The sequence below is a fragment of the Vanacampus margaritifer genome, chromosome 12 (genome assembly GCF_051991255.1).
Source record: "Vanacampus margaritifer isolate UIUO_Vmar chromosome 12, RoL_Vmar_1.0, whole genome shotgun sequence".
Taxonomy (NCBI): domain Eukaryota; kingdom Metazoa; phylum Chordata; class Actinopteri; order Syngnathiformes; family Syngnathidae; genus Vanacampus; species Vanacampus margaritifer.
The window spans coordinates 13898804-13919708 of NC_135443.1; the positions used below are offsets into that span (position 1 = coordinate 13898804).

The 20905-nt window shown below is 38.9% G+C and overlaps 1 protein-coding gene across 1 annotated transcript; it reads right to left on the reverse strand.

The window, feature by feature from the left end:
* Window positions 1–243: 243 nt before the first annotated feature.
* Window positions 244–20699, reverse strand: tasp1 (taspase, threonine aspartase, 1). The gene is made up of 16 exons (XM_077582923.1): window positions 20543–20699; window positions 20141–20220; window positions 19794–19842; window positions 18340–18538; window positions 17706–17773; window positions 17111–17179; window positions 16407–16527; window positions 16147–16231; window positions 15987–16066; window positions 15734–15840; window positions 13829–13948; window positions 12207–12285; window positions 9861–9971; window positions 8836–8943; window positions 8253–8326; window positions 244–1250 (listed from the first exon to the last, which is right to left on the reverse strand). Exons 4-16 carry the CDS (start codon window positions 18464–18466, stop codon window positions 1158–1160), a joined length of 1242 nt encoding a protein of 413 aa, XP_077439049.1. The 5' UTR covers window positions 18467–18538; window positions 19794–19842; window positions 20141–20220; window positions 20543–20699; the 3' UTR covers window positions 244–1157.
* Between the last annotated feature and the right edge of the window lie 206 nt (window positions 20700–20905).

Here is a 20905-nt window from a genome sequence, read left to right on the forward strand (position 1 = left end):
ATATATATATATATGTGTATATATGTGTATATATATATATTTAAAAAAAAAAAATTTAAATTTTTTTTTGTTTATTTTATTTTATTTTTTAAAAAGGAGAGCAATGATGATGTCAAATCGAATGAACAATACTGAGCTCTCCTTAAAAAATATATATAAATAAAAAAAAATAATAATAATAATTAAAAAAAAGAAGAATCCTAACAGAAGTATGGATTGATACTTTTTCAAGTAAAACTCAGCACCATTTAAATGTGTGTTTAATGCATACATTGGATTACAGATTCCCGTTCGTTCAGAACAACAAAATACATGTCTCTTTTAAGGTACATTATTTGTAGTTTGCTAACAGTCGTTCTTGGTATAGATCTAACTGCTACCTGAGTGCTACAGTGTCAGCATAGCTCTGGAAGTGCATACATGCAGTTTTGCCCTCTTGGTGATGCACATGCAGTGCCATGTATTTACTTTTGCATGGAGTATGCTAAGGTTATAAAGTGTCTTATTAACCAAGAACAGAGGTTGCAAATCCACGTCCAGAAAGTAAAAATAAACTGGCACAGTTTGGCTTTAGCCATTGATTCTAGCTAGCTAGCTCCCTATCAGGTAAACCAGCATCATGGGAGCTAGCTAGCTAGCTAGCACCAGGGGCTAAAGCCAAACTATGGCAGGATTTGCCACCAAGAAGCATGATATATATATTTTATTGTACATCATGGGTTAATGATGTGTGTGAGACTACATAGATGTGAATATGTTTATCAGTAATTATTACATCACTATTTTACTGTCAGTTTAGATAGTATACCATTCATTACGTAGCAGGAATTCACTAATGTGCATAATTCCATTTAATGTGCTTGAAAACATTATTATTTTTTTTTACACCTATATTGGAATTTGAATTGAAATCCCTTAAAAATAGTTCCATTAGTGAAGCAATATAAAGTAAAATCCACCCTGTTTACCTCAAAATTGTAGTTTATCTACAAAAAGGAAGAAATCGATGTGGCACATCAAGGCAACAGTGCATCAAGTATAATCCAAGTGCATATGGAAGTTCTGCAAGTGCACAAACTACACAGGAAACATCACCCATCATAACGAATTGTGAGTATAGTATTGCTTGAGAAGCCAACAAGAAAGGAGAATGGGACTCAATCCACCGTGCTCATCAAGCGACAAACACCTCCTTCGATGGCCACCGACTGACCAGGAACTGTCCCAGGTGGTAATCTGGATATGTGTGTCTGGAAGAAGCAATGAAGAAAACAACGTGAGCTATAAATGCATCTACACTACTTGGTATAAAATTGACATACATTGATTCATAATTTAACACCAGAGATGGGAAAAGTACTGACATTCTCTACTTGAGTAAAAGTACCATTACTTGTGTAAAATACAACTTTGGTAAAAGTAAAAGTACTCACTCAAATGATTACTCAAGTGAAAATTGAAAAAAAAAAAAAAAAAAAAAGTGTACAGGCTCTGAAATGTACTTGACGAGTAGAAGTAAAGTATTTTTACCGGATGTTTCCTTCTACATCAATTTGAAAGATATTAGCTGATGGAGCAAAAACGGGGATACATTGGCCAGTTGACTCTCTGACTAGCCCTGGGTCGAGTCGACAGTGTTGAGTATCACTCTCTCATGTTGCTGGTCCCCTCCTTGCGGACATGATTGAACGTTAGTGTTGACTGGCAGTCTGCAGCGTTCATCTTATCCAGTTCAAATGATCCTCTGTACTGGCGGCGCGCATTGCCCTCTATTTACGTGTTGTTCTAAACGATCCAATTGCACGTCATGTGCTCATGTGTCGTAGAGCCAATCAGAACCTGGCTTCATATGATTGGTGGAGCCAGGAGACATTGATGGCTGCTTTTTCTTCCAGGTCAAGTATTTTAATGGTTTCATGCATTTAAAAACAAAAGTAACAACCTTGTTTTGAAAATGTATAGAGTAAAAAGTACGGATACTCATGTTAATATGTAATGGATATAGGTAAAAGGTAGTCTAAAAAAATACATTCTCAGGAAAGTACAACGTATTGAAAAAAACTACTCAAGTACAGTAACAAAGTAATTTTACTTGGTTACTTCCTATCTCTGTATATAGGGTTAGCAACATGAAAAATCAACTTTTTCTTCACCAAAAAAGATCACCAAAGTGATGTTTTCCTCCATTTGCCCATCTATGATAAATTCTAGGTCATTCTGCTCTCCAAGCACCAGCCCCTCCCAACCTGAGGAAACGAGCAGCTGCTCACTTTATGACGTCATTAGGTGCGGACCGCCTCTGCGGACTTAACACATCAGTAAACATTCTGTCCAAATGAATTCAAAACAATCAATTATCCTTCACATTTGCAATGCCAAAGTGCAATGCCAAATGGCTGTCTTAAAATCCCACAAAAGGATCTGGCTGACACTTATGCTGCTGAACCTAACTGAACGAATGGTGTAGCTCACCCTGTAAGCAGCAGGTCCCCGGTTCGCGACCCGCTTAGGTTTTTTTCCCCCTTCTTCTTCTCTCCTCCTCCACAATTTCTTGCAGCAAGGAGCCGTTTTGTTTCAAATGTTTATTGAAGAATTGATGGCTTCATTGGCTTGCGTGGCCATCCAGAGGAGTGTTCAAACGCAGAGGTCCAGCAACAGGATGCAGCTGGCTTGCCGGGGCTGCGGCAACCGCACGGAGAGAGGCGGGATTTTATTGAACCGGGCGTTTTACTTCCGAATTAGAAAAATAACCAGAAAAACACCTAATATTTCATAAAAAAATGATATCACTATGGTGTCAAAGGTAAGATTGAATCATTATATGCTTATAGTTAAAATACTGTGATCTAATCCTTTCAACACTAAACGAAGATGCTCCTAACATTAGACGTTCCTGTGATGAACACAGAAGTGAAGCCAAGTCAAAACATTTCTATAAAATCCACAATAATAATGTCATATGCGGTAACACTAGTCAAACACGGCATTCTGATTAGTATTGCGTTTTATTTTTTTATTTGACTTCCCCTTTCAAAGTTAAAAAATATTTTTTCCACTAATATTTATATACTGTATATGCAATGGTGTAGCACTACAAAGTGATGCCACTAATCTCAGAGGGTAACAACGGTGAAGCTTGATTAGAAAAAAATTCAGATTTTTTTGTCATCAAGCTCAGCAGGTAAAAATGTGACAAAAGTGAGTGAGTCAGATCCAAGTACTAAGTGGTGTAAAAAATAAATAAATAAATAAATAAATAAAATAGTCGTACTCGTAGCATCAACTGGGTAACAGCTGGCCCAATGTAAACTGTCAAAATCACAACTTTACATCAGCAAATGATCTGACAAGCTAAAGTGTCAAAGCTGCAGAATTAATTACTTGCAGGTCAGTTTGTTGATCAAATGTGACCACTGTGAACGTTTTAGGCAGCGGAGCATCAAACTCACAGAACGCAGAGTGTTTGATCTCTTGCGGTCTCCAGACAGCTGCCGCACATCGGTCCAGACTCAAATCAACTTTGGTTTGATAAACACAGTGCGACGTTGGCCGATGTTTTTGATCTGGAACACTAGGTTATATTTCATCTCCATTTGTCTGTTTTGACTATTGAATAACACTTGGATGCAAGGTTTATTTGCGGGGGGTAGTGGGTCATCCTAAATAAATAAAATATCAGAAATAACCGAAATAACCGAAAGAGGAACAACAGGCCACTGAATTGGCCTGACATCACATCTCCAGTTGCAGGCTCATCCATCTCTATAACATTCTTTAAGAGAAGTCCTACGACTATGGCCTCTGGCACCCCGGGGGCAACTGTCATACACTGGAACATCACCCAGACGAGGCTACGCACACACATGGCAACACTCTCGGGGGTTATTATGCCTCCAATACAACCTTCTGTCTTCATCTCATTCCCTTCATCTTTTGTGGATGGGTTTTGAGAACAGCCATTTTAAATCTGCTTCAAGTGAAGGTTCAAAGCCGAGTCATAATCAACTTAAGGTGCTTTCATGTCAGAAGAGCCTTTGAAGTCCTAACAATTCGGACTAAATTGAATAGAAATCTAGACGTATACTATTTACAACGATTTACAGTATAGGGGCTATGCATGATAAACATTAACAACACACCAGCATGCAACCCGTCAATCAGCTTTTTAGACCTTCTCTTTTCTGGCAACCTGACACAATGACCATAATGAAGGGGCAGGCAACAAAAAAAAAGAGCAAGTAAGTAAGCTCACCACAATGCTGACAGCATGTTGCTCATTCCAAAACTCTTCTTATGCGGTTGAGGGAGGATGGATGCTTATTTATAGTCAGTAAATAACCAAAGTGTAGCCCATTTAATGCGATGGATGCACGTGTCCATTATAACTTCAATCACAATCTATTTGGCAATATTGTGTTGGACAGATTGTACTATTATCTAGTGCTGTCACTATCGGATATTTTTAGAATCGAATAATCTATCGATTATTCAGGTTCATTTTAATTTTCCATTAAAGAGTATTATAAAAGCATTTTTCCCCCTGATTACGGTTTATTAACCAGTGATTGGTGGTAATTTTGTACTTCGTATAGCAGATGTTTGCAAATGTCTTATTTTGAATAAACACAACAGATAATCAGTCTTCTGTCATAAAGGAATATAGAAATCAGTGAACAATTACTGTTAAAATAGTTGTCGATTAAATTGATAATCTATTACTTGTCGATTAATTTTGACCGCTCTACTATTATCCAATATCAACAGGCCAACATGTCAATATGTTGCATCATGGACTATTAATAGAATGCATGTTTATTCCATGATAGTGACCTTTGGTGGGATGGAATAATTGTCCCATTACATGATAGCAATGCAAAATAAACAGAAAACGAGGAGCTGCAAATCAACAGCGTGCCTGCTGTCAAGTTTGTCACCCAGTGAAGCGACCACATGACAAGACAAAAGCCGGGTCAAAACATCACATGAAAGACATAGTTGATGTGAATTTGTGAGCGACAAACAACTTCACGAATGCCTCTAGAGGCAAGACAAGCCACATGCTAACTCCAGTGAATACGCCAAAAAACACTTTTAGCACGCTGACTATGTCACTGTTTTGTTGTGGCTTTCACATTCTTTGAATCATGTGCTATTTATTACCAAGACTAAATGGATAACAAAAACAAAATGTACAAGAAAGAGAGACACTTGTCATGTCAAAAACTAGACAATATCAAAGGGACTTTGCATCGCATGCTATCCTATTATCTCTGGCCTTAGTTTGCGCAGCAAAAGCTTTATAGTGGTAATGATGTCCAGGAAGAGGGAACAGCGCCTAGGTGGGGGGCACCATATTTTACATTTCTCTTTCATCTGCGCAATCATGACAAGCCATGGGGGGGAAACCGTGTGTCGTTGCCTGTCAATGTAGCTTTTTTGTGAGGCTCTAAATGTCCAGTCCAGTGTAAAGGTGCAGACACGTTATGCTAATTTGACAGTATTAAAAGGATCTCACTCTGAATAAAGCCAATTTCTGCTACACTCTGGGACATCTAAAAATGAAATTCTAGGTCATTTGTCCAATCTGAAAGCTCTGAAGCAGGCCGACGCGCAGTATTTTGCTGACTCTTGGTTGGGGACCAGCATGATTGCTCATGCACGAGCACACTCAAGTGATCAAACTAGATATAACTCATATAATGAATCGTTTCTCCCACCATTTTTTTATGAAGACCGCCACCTTGCATAAAAGATAGGAATGGAAATGAGTCGGCTACTGATACCAGAGAAAATGTCAAGCAATTTTGGGATAAATAGGTCTTTCTGTAAAACTATTTACACTTGGGCTGGCATGGCTTTGTGGTAGAGTGGTTGTGGGTTCGATCCTCAGCCCTCGTGACCGTGTCGCCGTGTCCTTAAAGCAAGACACTGAACCCTGATTTGCTCTCAGTGGACCTGGCAGCGCCCTACATGGCAGCAGCCAACCACTGGTGTATGAATGGGTGAACGTGAGGCTTTGGGCATCATTATGGTGTAGAAAAAAAAAGGGAAGTGATGTAGTTTGACATGGATGAGTTGAGCAGTGTGAGCATGTGCCGAGGTGGACAAGGGAGGGAGAGTTCATCTTACTGGGGCACAGCACACTCAAATTGGCCCAGTGTAAATGCTCCCTTAGGGTGCCTAATAAACATCCATCTCCATTCCCCATTGACCTGCGAAAACCAACTGAAACTGTATAAAAAATGTTACTACGCCAATGAATGAAGTCATCATTGTAGCTGCTTATTAGGAAACAACTGTTCAAAACTGTTCAGTATCAAGACACAGCACTTACACAACAAAAGCTTTAAATCGATGCCATTTTCTGTGACCTAAACAGACTGGAGAGGAAACAGATGCCCTTCACTTTGGCATTCATTCAGTGGAGAATGTGTTGGCAGCGTTTAGAGGCCCAGCAGAGAAGCAAAGGCTCAAGTTTTGTTTTGCACCCACAATGTTGGCTTGAAGTATTGGACAGCCAGCTGCTTTGGCATGCTGATGGTAAAAGAAACCGATGCACTTGAGAGCTTTGTAGGCTCACTCCTTTATCTGTCTTTAACGTAACACTGCAATTTTTGCTGTAAAAGCCATGGATGTGATTGCTTAATATAATTGCTATAAATACACACAAAGTGAACTACATGAGACATTAGGTTTACCCGGGTGAGAGAGCAAACTATTCTGCTACCAACAACCAGGGATATGAAATTCTACTTTGTTCAACAAACTCTTATGATATTTTTGAGAGCATTTACTGCCTGATAAGGAGTTGGCGTACCAAGACAGATATACCACGAGGCATGAGTGAAGTGAGGAGGGGTGGAACGGTGCTCAGCAGGACATAGCACCAACGCTTTGAAATCCGAGCCAACCTTGAACAACAGTGGCCTCTCCTCATACAGAGTGAGATTTATAGGCCAAACAAATCAATGTGATCAGTACTCAAAGCCATGAAGCCAATGCAATAGTATCTTGAAACGGACACTGAAACGCTAATGTAAAAATAATTAAACAAAAACAATGAAGACAACAATGAATGCACTAAGATGACTAGATCAAACACACAAAAAGCAGCAGGGGAGGAGAAATGGTTTAAATAGTCCCTGACAATGTGTGTGTGTGTTGAACAGACACCGACAAGGTTAACCAACCTTCCAATGCACAAATTCCCACAATTAATTTGCAGAGATGCAGCCCAAAATCCAAACAAGAAATGTTGTTTTATACACAAAGCCTTTTCAAACTCTCAACTCAACAGGCTGTTGTCTTTTGATGTATATTTCCAGCCATTACTCTTCAATCCAGACCACCTTGGACATACTGAATATGCTTATGGCAAGCCCTCCAGAGTCCATTTCTGACAATATTCGTCCAAATTATGGATTTTACCAACACGCTGATTGATGATGGCATTGCAAGTCATCTAACCATTTCAAAAGAAAGAATTGTGATCTCTCTTTCTTCTGCTGCTCTGTTTCGTAGTTGCTCCACAGGCTTGCATGTTTCTTTGTGCTACGATAAAGTAGCTTGGACAGCACATCTGGAAACAAGGATCGATCAGCTGCCAAATTTCTGCCTTTCTGAGAACTTGCCGATGCTTGATGTTCACTTTATATTTTGTTTCTATGGTTACTCTCTGCATGTTTTCATATGATTAGGTGAGTGTTAGTGTATGTTCTATGGCTAACTGCAACAATATTATACAGGCCCATTTTTTCATAATTGTTGATTATTTGATTATTTGTTTGGCCAGATGCCGCAAAGAATGCTGGCAAAATTGACTGACGAAACATCATAGCAAAACCTCACAAATTACGTTATACAATGCTAACTCTAGTCCAGTGATTTCCAACCACTGCGCTCCAGCAGATTAGTGTGTTACGAGAGATTATCAGGTGTGCCACAGGAAATTATCCAATTTCACTTATTTTTTCAAGTATATATATACAAAAAAAAAATTCTTCTGCATATAATGTATCTTTGCTCATCCATCCATTAAATATATAATTTGCTTTAGTGGCAGACAGAACAATTAAATTCTTCTACTGAATGACATAATTGCCATGTGTATCAACTTTTTCTGACATTTCTGTTTGGTGGAGTACAGTGAGAGTTTCCTAATATAAAATAGTTACGTTGGCCACGTAATAGTAACATTTTGTTGAAGCCGAGAAGACGTGATTAGATTGTGGAGGCAGTTTAATAGAGCTCACCTTCGCTTTGCTATCTTGGGCAGACATGTAGCCGACACACATGCTTTCTGTTGTGTGGCTCCAAAGAAACTCCACTGTGCAAACGAAACATAAGAAGGACAGATGAAATATACAATACAGCATTTTGATTATAAAGCAGAAGAGTGCTACTCAAATAATGGTACTGAATTCAAGCAATATTATCCCAACTCAGTTTATAGTTGGCTCAAGGGAAAAAAAGCCATCTGCTGCAGAGACACACAAAAAAACTACAGGTAGAGAAACCAGATCTACCAACACAATCAGCCAAACGGAGGCACATTCAGAAGGCCAGCTTGTCTGAAGATTAGCATTTGATTCCATAGTGGGAGGTCTTCGTGAGATCTGAGATGAAGGGTGTGAAACTGGAGCCTGATTGTGCAAGTTAAAACAGACCACCCGCCAGGAAAGCCAAGATGAAGCCCCCCTACAACCACACCCCACTAACCCAACCCACCTCTTCCTTCTATCCAATTGTCCGATGATAGATTTTAAATATTTGCAGCCACATTTTCGTCTGACCTCAGCTGAGGCATGGAATCAAAGTGTGTACCCCGTGTCTCACCGAGAGAACCCTGAACATTTGTAGACGGCTGAGGTTCCACACATCTGCTGCACCGCAAGACGATTACTCCACCCAAAACTCGATCTTCACTGGCCAGAAAGGGTGAGCCTTAATGAACAAAGAGTAATATATTTTAGTGGCAAAATTTACCTTCCATATCAAAGCTTTCTAACTATGTCACATGAAAGAAAGAAAAACAGACAAAACAGATCTAGTCGTTTGACGCAAATTAAATTACTGAATGCAATTGTGTACAGTATTTATATGTATTTAATTTGCAGTGTGTAAAATAAAATGTGTCAAACACTTACCTACAGGTTGAATAAAAATTTACCTATACGACAATGAAAAGCCAATGCTTGTTCAAAGCATAGTAGCAAAGTATGTACTGCCTTAATTTCCCCCATTGTTTATCCATCAACTGTGATAAATTGGTGGATGTATACATTATTCTAGCTTGTCTTTGAGAGGTATGTCACGAGAAAACCTTTCAACTGTAGTGCTGACGCAAACAAAAATGAAGTGATATCGTCTGTGTAAGTGGCCTTCACATTATAGAAAACATTACCAAAGCTAGAGCAGGATTTATGGTGCTGAATTAACTTAAACTGGCTCCAATCACCTGCTCCAAATGTGTCATTGAAATTGATTAATGACAGAGCCTAAGTGGTACAGACCCATAGTCATTGGCAGAGTACACCAAGCTATAAATTATAAAATGAATAAAACAAATTAAACCATCACATGAACATTCAATGAAAACAAAATGAACTTTGGCCATCCACCATGAAGTGTGGGGGTATTTGGAGGCCACGTTACAAGTTACAAGAAGAAAAAACAACAATAAATCATCAAACTTTTCTTTTGATTCTGGTCTTCCCAAAGGGGGCTACCCGACATCTGTTTGTTACATCTGCCTGTTAACCTTGTTCAAAAAATCATTGTTTTTCCACAAACTCATTCTTGGCTGACAAATCTGCATTTCCCTGAGAAATGTTAATGAAAGCTACATATGTGCAACTCACTGATGAACTTGTTTTGCATAGCTTCCAATAGCGCCTGATGGGCATCTTCTGACTGCATGGCAGCGGCGCATTCCCGTGCCAGCATCGTGCGAATCAGATGCTCCCCACAGCCTGCAGGTGACACAAAGACACAACTGAGTAAAACAGACCTGCATTATTTCCACTAATGTTCAAAACATTTGCAACTAGCAAATCGTTCTAACTGACATTTTATGGTTTTGGTTTCAAGATCATTCATATATTACTTTATTAAATACAAATTAGGTTAATTGTATGCTTATGTAGCACAAAAAATATGGCACGTAAACAAAGGAAAAATTACTATTGTTATCCTTATAGTTATTATTATGGCACCATTGGCTCACTAGGGGGTTAAAATGAAACAGATGTTGGTGAACATGAGTGACCGCCTGCCAGATGTAACACTAACAACTTTATCTACAAAGTCAGAAACATTGTATATTTTCCTATTCTTAAATTCCAAGAAAACAAATCTGTGGGATACATAAAAGCTGTGTATAAAACGGAGTGTGAACATGTTATTCTTGCCAAAAGCTCTGAATTATTTTAAAGCTGTTCGCTCGTGCTGCATGTGGTTATGGTATCGCGTCCAAGGGGTGAAACAGAAACATAGTGCAAAGACTTTAAGTGAGGGATCTATAAAAAGCAAAAGGCCTCTGGCATACGTGTCTCAAATTACAATCTAAAGCTTTTAAGGCAAAATATAATATAATAATAATATAATTAATTTTTGTATGGTATATCTGGGATAATACGCTACTTATGGGTAAATTAAAAACAGCACATATATGTCTTGTTGTGGATAAGAAAAGGGGAATATGAATGCAGCCTTTTCTAGGCTCACTCACACATGACCAATTTAAGCCTGAAAACAACACATGCCATAGAAAATGTGTTAAACCTCATTGAGAGCATTGTCATGTTGTTTTTATAAACACAAATGAAAGCCCCATAAAATATCGAGTAACTACAACACAACAGAATACAGTTCTGTGGACTGTGGAGTGCAGATGCCCGGACCAGCGTAGTTCTTTTCTAATGAGAGCAGAATGTCAGATTGGCCAGGTACTTGGGCTTTTACACTCAAAGAGTGATCACGGCAACACAAACATAGTTCAACTAGATTTGCAGTGCTATCAGAATAAAAGTAGACTGTAACAGCCAGCAGCAGCAGCAGCAAGAGTAAACAGTGACAAGCTGTTCTTTTAAGGGCCACAACAAAGTACGAGCGACATATTACAAATAAAAACACAATAGAGTGGAAGGCGGTGAGGGACCAAGTGAATGACAGAGGGTGAGGATCAAACGGCCTCTACTTCAGCATGAAAACTATTGTTTTTCCTCGTTCTTTTGATGGGGCTGGCTTTCATGCAGGAAAATTAAAAACAGGTGACGCACTGGAACACACATTATACTCTCCATCCCCTTGACATCCTCATAAAGATTTTTAGCCAACATCAGAGACTGGGCAACTTCACAGTGAAGAGAGGATGTGGTAGAAACACAGTAGTGCATAATATTGAACCCACACTTCGTCAACTTTGATAATGCATTAACAGTGGGACGCAACAGAAATAAAACATTGTACTGTAATTTAATCTGAATGTGTTATATTTATGGTAATGAAGAGGGTTAATCATATTCTGATATTAGGTATTCAGACAATTCTTTCAGCGAAATTAGCTAAAAAATGAGGTTGGTTATGTTTGAATGACTATTATCACATTTACATTATAGAGAACAGGCCAATTGTACAAAATGACCTCAAACATTTTACACTTAAAACTAGGACACAACAGGTGCACATTTTTATGTGAATGATACACACATTATTTATCCATGAAAAAGTAACAACTACAATACAGCAACTTTCATAGCACAAAACTCTATAGAATTAATTTGGGGGAGATAGAAGTTGCAAATCTATAACTTTAACTGTACAAAAAAACTCAAACCTGCATTGTGCTAAATGCACTCCAATGGCTATGCACACTTTTTATTCATAGCAGGTGATCATTGTTGAATGTCACTGTAAATTCAAAGTGCCTTGCAACGCACCTGGCCTGCAGATGACTAACAACGAGCAGAAAAAGATGACTCAATCATCCGAGGAAGTGACTGATGAAAATCACTCAGCAAGAATGGTTGGAGGTCATCGGAAAGAATTATCAAGCCTTTTAAAGCTTGACTCACTGGAGCTAAATAACAGGCTCAAATAGAATATCTGGTTCTGATTCATATCGTCACTGAAACAAAATGTGGGGCTTGTGGTAAACGTGCAGACTCATTGACCAAGTACCGGTAGAAGGTTGAGGAGTGTTATACCTGAGGTACTCACTGCTGTAGAGTAAGGGTTCATGTTACATGCATTTTCAGCCCAGCAGCCACATCCATAATGAGCAGCCTGAGAGAAGAAGGAAAACGTAAGTCTTTAAAAGCAAAAATAACTGTTGATATGTCAATTTTTGTGCAAGTCAATTACTTTTTTTGGGTGAAAAAAGGGTAAAATACCAAATTACTTTGGTTGATACAGTTGTGGTAAAACTTTGCGTGTCATTAATGCATTGGTGCATAAGCATGTTTTCTATTATATTGTTTCAAAAAAGAAAAACAAATAAAATGTGGCCAAAAAGTCAATATTTACAGGATGTTGCAAAAAAGTTGACATCATTTATTAGTCTGAGCTGACGTTTCTTTTGTCTTCAGGGTGAAGAATGACCATGACATGAAGAGAGAAGTCAAACATTGTCAGCATGCATTTTCAAAAAACTAAAAATGAAAATACCTCTCTTGGCAGACTTCAAAAATTTCAACAGAAGGCGGCAACCAGGAAAACATGTGCCATGATGCCTGTGAAGCTTTGGAAAAACGGTAATAAAATCTATATCCGTTTGAATATCCAGTTGAAATTGGGATAAATTAAGATTTTATTTTTCCAAAAAGAAGTTTGCCTGGAACGTGATGTTGTGACCGAAAGAATAAGATCCCGGATACAAGCGGCCGAAAAGAGTTTCCTCCGCAGGGTGTCCCGGGTCAGGCTCTCCTTTAGAGATAGGGTGAGAAGCTCTGCCATCCGGGAGGGACTCAGAGTCGAGCCGCTGCTCCTCCGCGTTGAGAGGAGCCAGCTGGGGTGGCTCGGGCTCCTGGACGCCTCCCTGGAGAGGTGTTCTGGGCATGTCCCACCAGCGGGAGGCCCCGGGGACGACATAGGACACGCTGGAGAGACTATGTCTCTTGGCTGGCCTGGGAAGGCCTTGGGATCCCGTCGGAGGAGCTGGTTGAAGTGGCTGGGGAGGGGGAAGTCTGGGCTTCGCATATGCGGCAGAAGATGGATGGATGCCTGGAACATGCAGTCACTCCGATGTGCATATTTAAAATTATGTCAATTTTTTGGAACACCCTGTACTATGTTGACCCTTTTTCTTTCAATTGGCTCACCGCTTACCAGTTTGGACATTGAGGGGGGGGGGAAAAAAGAGTGCTCATTACAACAAGAGAAACAATGTGAATCACAAACATGAAAATGTTACGCAGCAAAGTTAAGTGAAACACAACATTTAACTCACTGTCAAAATTTTTGCTATGACTGTACATATATATATATATATATAAAGTGATTGGTGTAACTGGAAGCAGGACTTATTTTTGTCAGCTTGCTGATTGCCAAAAACTCAGCCCCCTTGATTTATCTTTTTTTCCCAGGATATTTTTTATTCTCTCCTGCTGCAGCACTATGATTTAGAAGGCCAAATGACAGCATACAATAACAATCCCCACAATCAGTGCAAATGTGCAGCCAAGGAGCTAAAGGCAATATAGACATGACATCAATAGATTTAGGAAACTTGATTTTAAGCAGCTATGGGATTAGATTAAGAGATAGACCAAACCATTATTATGAATGCCTCCCTCACAGCATACAATTAAAAACCAACAAACTCTCTTACCTGGCCAACTCTGCCAGGATGTTTCATGGCTAGACCTCCACTGGAAACCGCTGCAGCTACATTTCCTTGCATGTCAACGACAACGGCTCCAACAGTATCAAGGCACTCTGAACAATTTTCCTACAACACAGGAAAAGATTAACAGTGAGGAATTGTTTAAAAATTGTAAAATGCATCTATTTGACAGTCGATACAGCTTGGTCTGGTCATGGTGAGCCTGTTCCTGTGAACTACAGTACAATCAGTCCATAAGTAATTATATACAAAAGAAAGAGTTTGGAGAGAGGCTGATGTTTTGCGAACTACACAAGTGCTGCATTAGAAATAGATTACAAACTGTACTTGACAAGCGTCGTATGAATCACTCTTTAATGCTCTTCAAATTTCATTCATCTTGAGTTGAGTCCTCCCTGATTGCAGTTTTCCTCAGGCATGATTTGCTACAACCTTCATGAGACTGCAATTCAAGCCATTACACCAGAATGTGATGCACTTCTAAACCCAACCAGAAACTGAAACATTCATTCGAAGAAGAGGTTAAAAGAAAAGGCTAGTTAGTTATAACACCAATAGCATAGATCCATTCATTTTCTTGACCACTTTAACCTCATCAGGGTCATAAATCAGCTGTAGATTATCCTTGGTGACTTCAATTCAGGCAGGCGGCGGGGTACACCCTGGCCTGGACTGGTCCCCGGGCTATGGTAATCGCAGGGCACATTTAGACAAACCACCATACAAACTCCTCACAGTCAGGTCGGAAACCTGGATTCACGCTAGACTTTACACGATAATGATGGTTGGGGGTGATCACCATTCAGTGAGTGTTAATAAAAAAACGATTATCATTCCAATCACAACATGGAGCAATATGTCTATTTAAATAACTTCCTTATTTTATGAACATACTTTAGGGTTTCTCCCAGTGTTTTATAGGTGTGGTGGACCTCAAGGATTTTCTTGTCCCCCCCGCCAGACTAAGCGCCACGTTTACAACAACTTTTACGTAACATGTAGAGGTGCGCGATCTAGACGGTATATTCAATATAAAGTATGAATTTGGCAAAAGGTAGAGATTTAAACACTACCGGCGAACTGCAATTTTATTAAGCTCAAAAATAGTATTTATACCATTTGATAGGAAGCTAAGTATAATTCTGAATGCTAAAGGTGACCGAGTGGTTGCTGGGCTGCACCAGATGGCCACATACTAATTTCTTAACAGGTCATGAAGGTTTACGTAAGCTAAGAAGGGAGGAATTGAAACCCGTAACTCGTTTGTTAACAAGCCATTTGACAGACAAATCAATCATTTGATTATGTACTACTTGAAGATGGCTACGTCAACAATCGGTACAACTACTCAGTTGCTCTTTATTGAACATATGTCAGTAATATTGATGATAGCCAAACTGAACTCAATAGACTATAATAATTGTTAGGAAGAGGTACTATTAGCAACATCTGGCAATGGCAGTTCACACGGTGTGGTCAATTTGACATTAACATTAAAAATAAGACTCTTCTGTTCTCTTTTGTGTGTGGGGAGCAGCACTTTGTGGGTTGGGAGCACAATCACTCTTGGCTCAGCTGCTTTTTAGTTCAACTCATCAAATCAGACTCCAGTTGTGGTGTAATGAAACTGCACTAATCATTGTCAACATTAGCATCATTTTTGGAAAAGCATCTTTACAGTCTACCAACTCTTATATAGTCTTATATAGGAGAACGCACCTTACTTATTGCATTATTCAATTTCTATTAGACGTGCAATGGTTTGCCAGTTTGTATGCACTTTAATTGTCTTTTTTGAACCACTGCACCTTTTGTCATATTCTTGATGTCATTAGTGTAGTAGCAAGTGTTTTCTTATATCTAAAAATTTAATAATATAATACTACTCACATTCCCACTTGATTGTCTTCTTTTCTTTGTTTGATTATGTCCTCGGTCCATTTTCTCAGCCAACTCCATCTTTCTTTTGTTCCGCTTGAATGCAGATAAACTGAACTCTGTATGCGATAAAAAAACAACAAAAAACAAACAAAAAAACTGATTTTTCTGCCATCACACATCCAGATTCATCTTTGTAGAATCTCCAATAACTTTCAGCTCTTACGAGAATTATATAATATAGAAGTAGTAGAAAAACACTCACTAGTGGTCATTTTCTCTGAGGGGCAGGGTGGGACACCATGGCTAATGGCCCACTCGTGTGCGCCCCGTCCCACTAAAAAGCTGGCAAAGAAATCATTGATACTGATCAAAAAGTTAAAAGTTAATTTACAGACAAAGTAATTGGGGATTATGATATTCACCAGGGAGGTATTCTGCCGGCTGAAAGTTTCCCTTTCTGTGCTTCGCTCAGTAGTCGATTTGCAACCAAGACAGGGTTTTTAAAACCTGCAAGGAAGGTATGTATTAGCAGGACAATGGAGTCAGTGATTTTATACAAACGCGTGTTTACAAATACATCTACACACACTTTCTGACAACTGTACTAATATGGCAACACTCACCCCGAGTGAGTAATATGAGTGACTATTCAATATATTCTATTTAGAATGTAAAAACGTACCACTAATAGCACCTACAGCTCCATATTGCAGTGATTTCCCATCCATGATACTGGCATCACACTCGATTTCCCCTGACAAGTTTATGTTGGAGCCCATACCTGCATTCGTAAAAGGAGAGTCCTGGGAACACATAGAACATATGAGCAGCTTGCAGTGACAATGGATTACCAAAGTAATCTCAAGGATCAGTGGCTGTTTTGGCTTGGTCCATTACTATTCAGTTTACGATGTTGTTTGCTGTGGATGACAAAATATTTGGATGTTCTTCCTGCTTTCCTTGTATTTTTTTTTTTTTATAAGAACGTTTCATGAACTTATTTATTTACTAACATACAGATTTTGCTGTGGAATGTACAGTACCGAAAATACCGGTATATATGGCTGATTTATTTACAGTCTTCCATAAACAACTTGAAATAAAGCATTTACAACAAAGTAATTGTTCTTTTTCCCCAACCCTTGCCAGAGGAAAATTATCCCTTGTAACATGTAACAAGACGTATCCACAATCATGGTCAATCTAAGAACACAAATGATTTTTTTTTTTTAATTTTAAAACACATACATGTGTTAAATTAAATTTAGCAGTTATTAAATTGTACAGTTTTTTTTGGGGGGGGGGGGGTCGGCGGGGAAGTTTTTGTTCAGTAGTAAATGAATTTAGTCTATTAAAATAATGAAAGTTGAATTATAAGAAACCAACCTCAAGCGCAACCAGTGCTGCAGCCACAGCTTCAACTGCAAGGGCCCCTGCTTTCAGCTGGTCCACTGCCTGAAAATTTGTGTTAACTTCTCAGTGACATTGAGCTGGCATGCCTCAATTTGTAAAATATTGTGAGGAAGAATATTTAGCGTTAAAGTTAAAACTATTTAATCATAAAAATATTCAATTCAAAGCAGAGGAATTGTACCAATTGTTTCACCACCAATTTGTACACCTCAGTCTGAACTTATATTTTAACATCGGCAAATTAAGGGGAAAAGTAAAAAAATAATAAAAAAATTAACTTAACTTAACAATGTTAACAAAAGTGAAACATGATGATGGAGGTAGGTGTTTAGGTGTGGTGGTTTCATTTATTGTTATTTGCTAAGTAATGTTAACTAAAAGGGATTAGGGTGAGATCCTGAGGGGCCGGGGGCAAAATGAAGTTTGAGAACAAAATGTGAGAAAATTATTAAAACATTGCATTATTCAAATGATTCAAAGTACTTCCACTTTGGATTTATTACCTTTTTCTTCTGTGCAAGTAATTATGTAAAGGATTCGTGCATGCTGTTGACGGTAGTCCACTTACTTGCTGGCAAGCTCTTTTGCATACATGCTTGTACTCCTTCGCCTTGGATTCTGAATGGTAGCCTGCACCTGAAACAACATGAGAGCAATAGTATAAAAGTGACTGACCATGGATGAGAAAATCATTTACCTATTAAAAGATGACCAACAAACTTAGATAGATAGATAGATAGATAGATAGATAGATAGATAGATAGATAGATAGATAGATAGATAGATAGATAGATAGATAGATAGATAGATAGATAGATAGATAGATAGATAGATAGATAGATAGATAGATAGATAGATAGATAGATAGAAAGAAAGATAGATATCTATTTGTCTATCTATCCATCTATCTATCTAATTTATTCTCACTATGATCGTGGGTGTGCTGGAGCCCATCCTAACTGACTATGAGCAACATCCTGGACTGGTTGCCAGACAATAAAAGTGAACATAAACAACCGTTAACACTGACACAGTATTACCGCTTACAGAAAGTCCCTAAAGAAAACCTAAGCAACCACTGGAAGAATTCCACACTGAGATTCAAACCCCAATCCTAAAAATTGTGAGGCAGATGTGCAAACCACTTAATCAAATATTTAAATTTCTTTAGTCAAAAAGAAAACATAGTCCATGGAACTTACCGGCATGCACTAAAACAAATCCACCGACACCTGGTTTGGTGTTAGCTGATTCCTGTTTCTTGGACCATGAATTGTCTTTGTAAAAAGTGCATTGTTGCTCCTCAGCAGAGTTTTGAAGACTTTCCATAACCCTTGCATATCTTGACAAGCCTATCGTGGCTCATCATTTGAGTGTGAGGGAAACATTTTGAAGGTACACCTGTCAAGGCAAAAGACAATAAAAATGATACAATAAGATACCTCCAAATGTCATTAGTGTTGATCTGTGCAAAGCCCAATTACAATGAAGTTGGGGCGTTGTGTAAAATCCATACATCCATCCATTTTCTTTTTACCGCTTGTCCTCACAAGGGTCGCGGGTGTTGCTGGAGCCTATCCCAGCTGGCTTCGGGCAGTAGGCGGGGTACACCCTGAACTGGTTGCCAGTCAATTGCAGGGCACACAGAGACGAACAACCATACTCACAATCACACCTATGGACAATTTGGAGTGTCCAATCAACCTGCCATGCATGTTTTTAGAATGTGGAAGGAAATCGGAGTACCCGGAGAAAACCCACGCAAGCACGGGGAGAACATGCAAACTCCACCCAGGAAGGCCGAAGCCCGGACTCGATCTCACGTCCTCTGCACTGGGAGGCAGACGTGCTAACCAGTCAGCCACCGTGCCGCCGCGTTGTGTAAAACGTAAATAAAAACAGAACACAATAATTTGCAAATCCCTTTCAACCTATATTCAATTTGGATACACTACAAAGACAAGATACTTAACCTACAAATTGATGCACATTCACTATGGAAAATATGAGAGCGCACCATACGCTAGTGTTGTTCCGATATCGTTTTTTTGGCCCCCCGATACCGATTCCGATACCCAGCTTTGCAGTATCGGCCAATGCCGATACCATACCGATACCTAAATTGTTTTTTTTTTCTCAACATGAAAAAGCTGTCCTGCCATTGGTTCAGAGTTTTCAAGGGCCAATAGGATAACTTAGCTCGCCATGCAGTGAACATGCCACACATCAGTGAATGTCGTGCATGAGCAAGACACAAGATGCTGCATCCAAAGTCCTACAATTGAGTCAGAATTAATGGTATCAGCATGTTACTTGTTAGTACTCACCGATACCACTGTTTTAATGCAGTATTGGGGCCTCTGCCAATACCAGTATCGGTATTGGAACAACACTACCATACGCGCAAAATTAAGTTAGAACTGGAAGGCCAAATTAGCCACACACATTCATCTCAGGTTTCATAAATCACATTGTGTGTGTTTAATTAATCTAATAACATTTACTCCTGCCAGACCGTGCAAAATGAACTTTGACATATGGAATCCTAGGTTTGCCTGCTTTGTAGAAAAGCGTCTACATCTCTGAGAGCAATCAAGATTGGCACCCGTTTTTTTTTTTATTAATTTATTTTTTAACTCGCTCTAAATCTACTTACCCGACTTAAGTCCCCACGGGAGGCCCAGGTAACAAATGCATGACGGCCACTGAAAACATAAGAACAGTAAGTCTGTACCAGTACATAAAAAACAAAAACAGACTATTTCTATCACTTCAGTTATGCTAACAAACTCATAAAAACCTGAAATACTAGTAAATATTAGTTTGTAAATATTTGTAAAAAAAAATGAAATAAATCTAGACCGAACTAAGTCATAACAGCCTGAAATACTAGTAAATATTAGTTTGTAAATATTTGTTACAACAAACAAACAAAATCTAGACCATGAATACAAAATAATCAAACAACAAACAATACCCCCCCCCGAAAAAAAAACACCAAACCTTTTTTCCTGTGGTTGGCCTGCACAATGGAAGCAAGTATCAGCCTCTTAACCACGAAACGCCGGCGGTTGACGAACCCACTGTAAAATAAACACTCCACAATAAAATTTGCTGTTCCAATGACAGTAACGTGTAATATTGTAATGTATTACTGCCTTTGAGTACTTATATAAATGTACTCTATAGGCGACTTTTCAACAGTGCTAAAACAGGGAATTACATTGGCAAATGTAATTTTCCAACAACGGTACATTTTAGAATTAGCGTATTGTAAATAACGCTTGATCATTTCGTCATAATAACATTTCCAATCGGAAATACGCTGGCGCAGTACAGCCTGAACAACATGCGGTGGAAACGAGGGAGCTAACAATTCGCTAACACAAAACAACGTCAACTTACAACTTATGCTCGCTCCCCACGAGCAAAACACCAGTTATTTGGCAAGTCCTGAACACGAACCAACTGTAACCCGACTACTTAAAACTAACCACGCAACTTGGACAGACTTCCTTGTCACATTAGCCAGTTAGCCGGAGCGTCATGAAGTACTTCCGGGTTCAGCTACACGTTGCTAAGGAAGTTGTACGGGCTTGGCGCTAGATCACGTGACTAAAAAGAGCGCTCCAAACAGTCAAGGACATTACTTTACATTAAGGGTGTAAATTTAGGAGTAAATTGAGAGCAGATACTTTACATTAAGGGTGTACATTTGTGACAATTTAGTTTTGAGGTGAGCCGTGTAGTGTCAAAAACGGACAGTTA

Bases quoted from the DNA above. Each gene is read 5' to 3' on its own strand.
- tasp1 (XM_077582923.1), bottom strand. From the start codon at position 18,466: ATGGAAAGTCTTCAAAACTCTGCTGAGGAGCAACAATGCACTTTTTAC. The intron at 8,944-9,860 runs GTGAGTTGCACA...TTGTTCATTAAG, and splicing joins TATGCAAAACAAGTTCATCA to GCTCACCCTTTCTGGCCAGT. The intron at 8,327-8,835 runs GTGAGACACGGG...TCGTTTGCACAG, and splicing joins AAATGTTCAGGGTTCTCTCG to TGGAGTTTCTTTGGAGCCAC.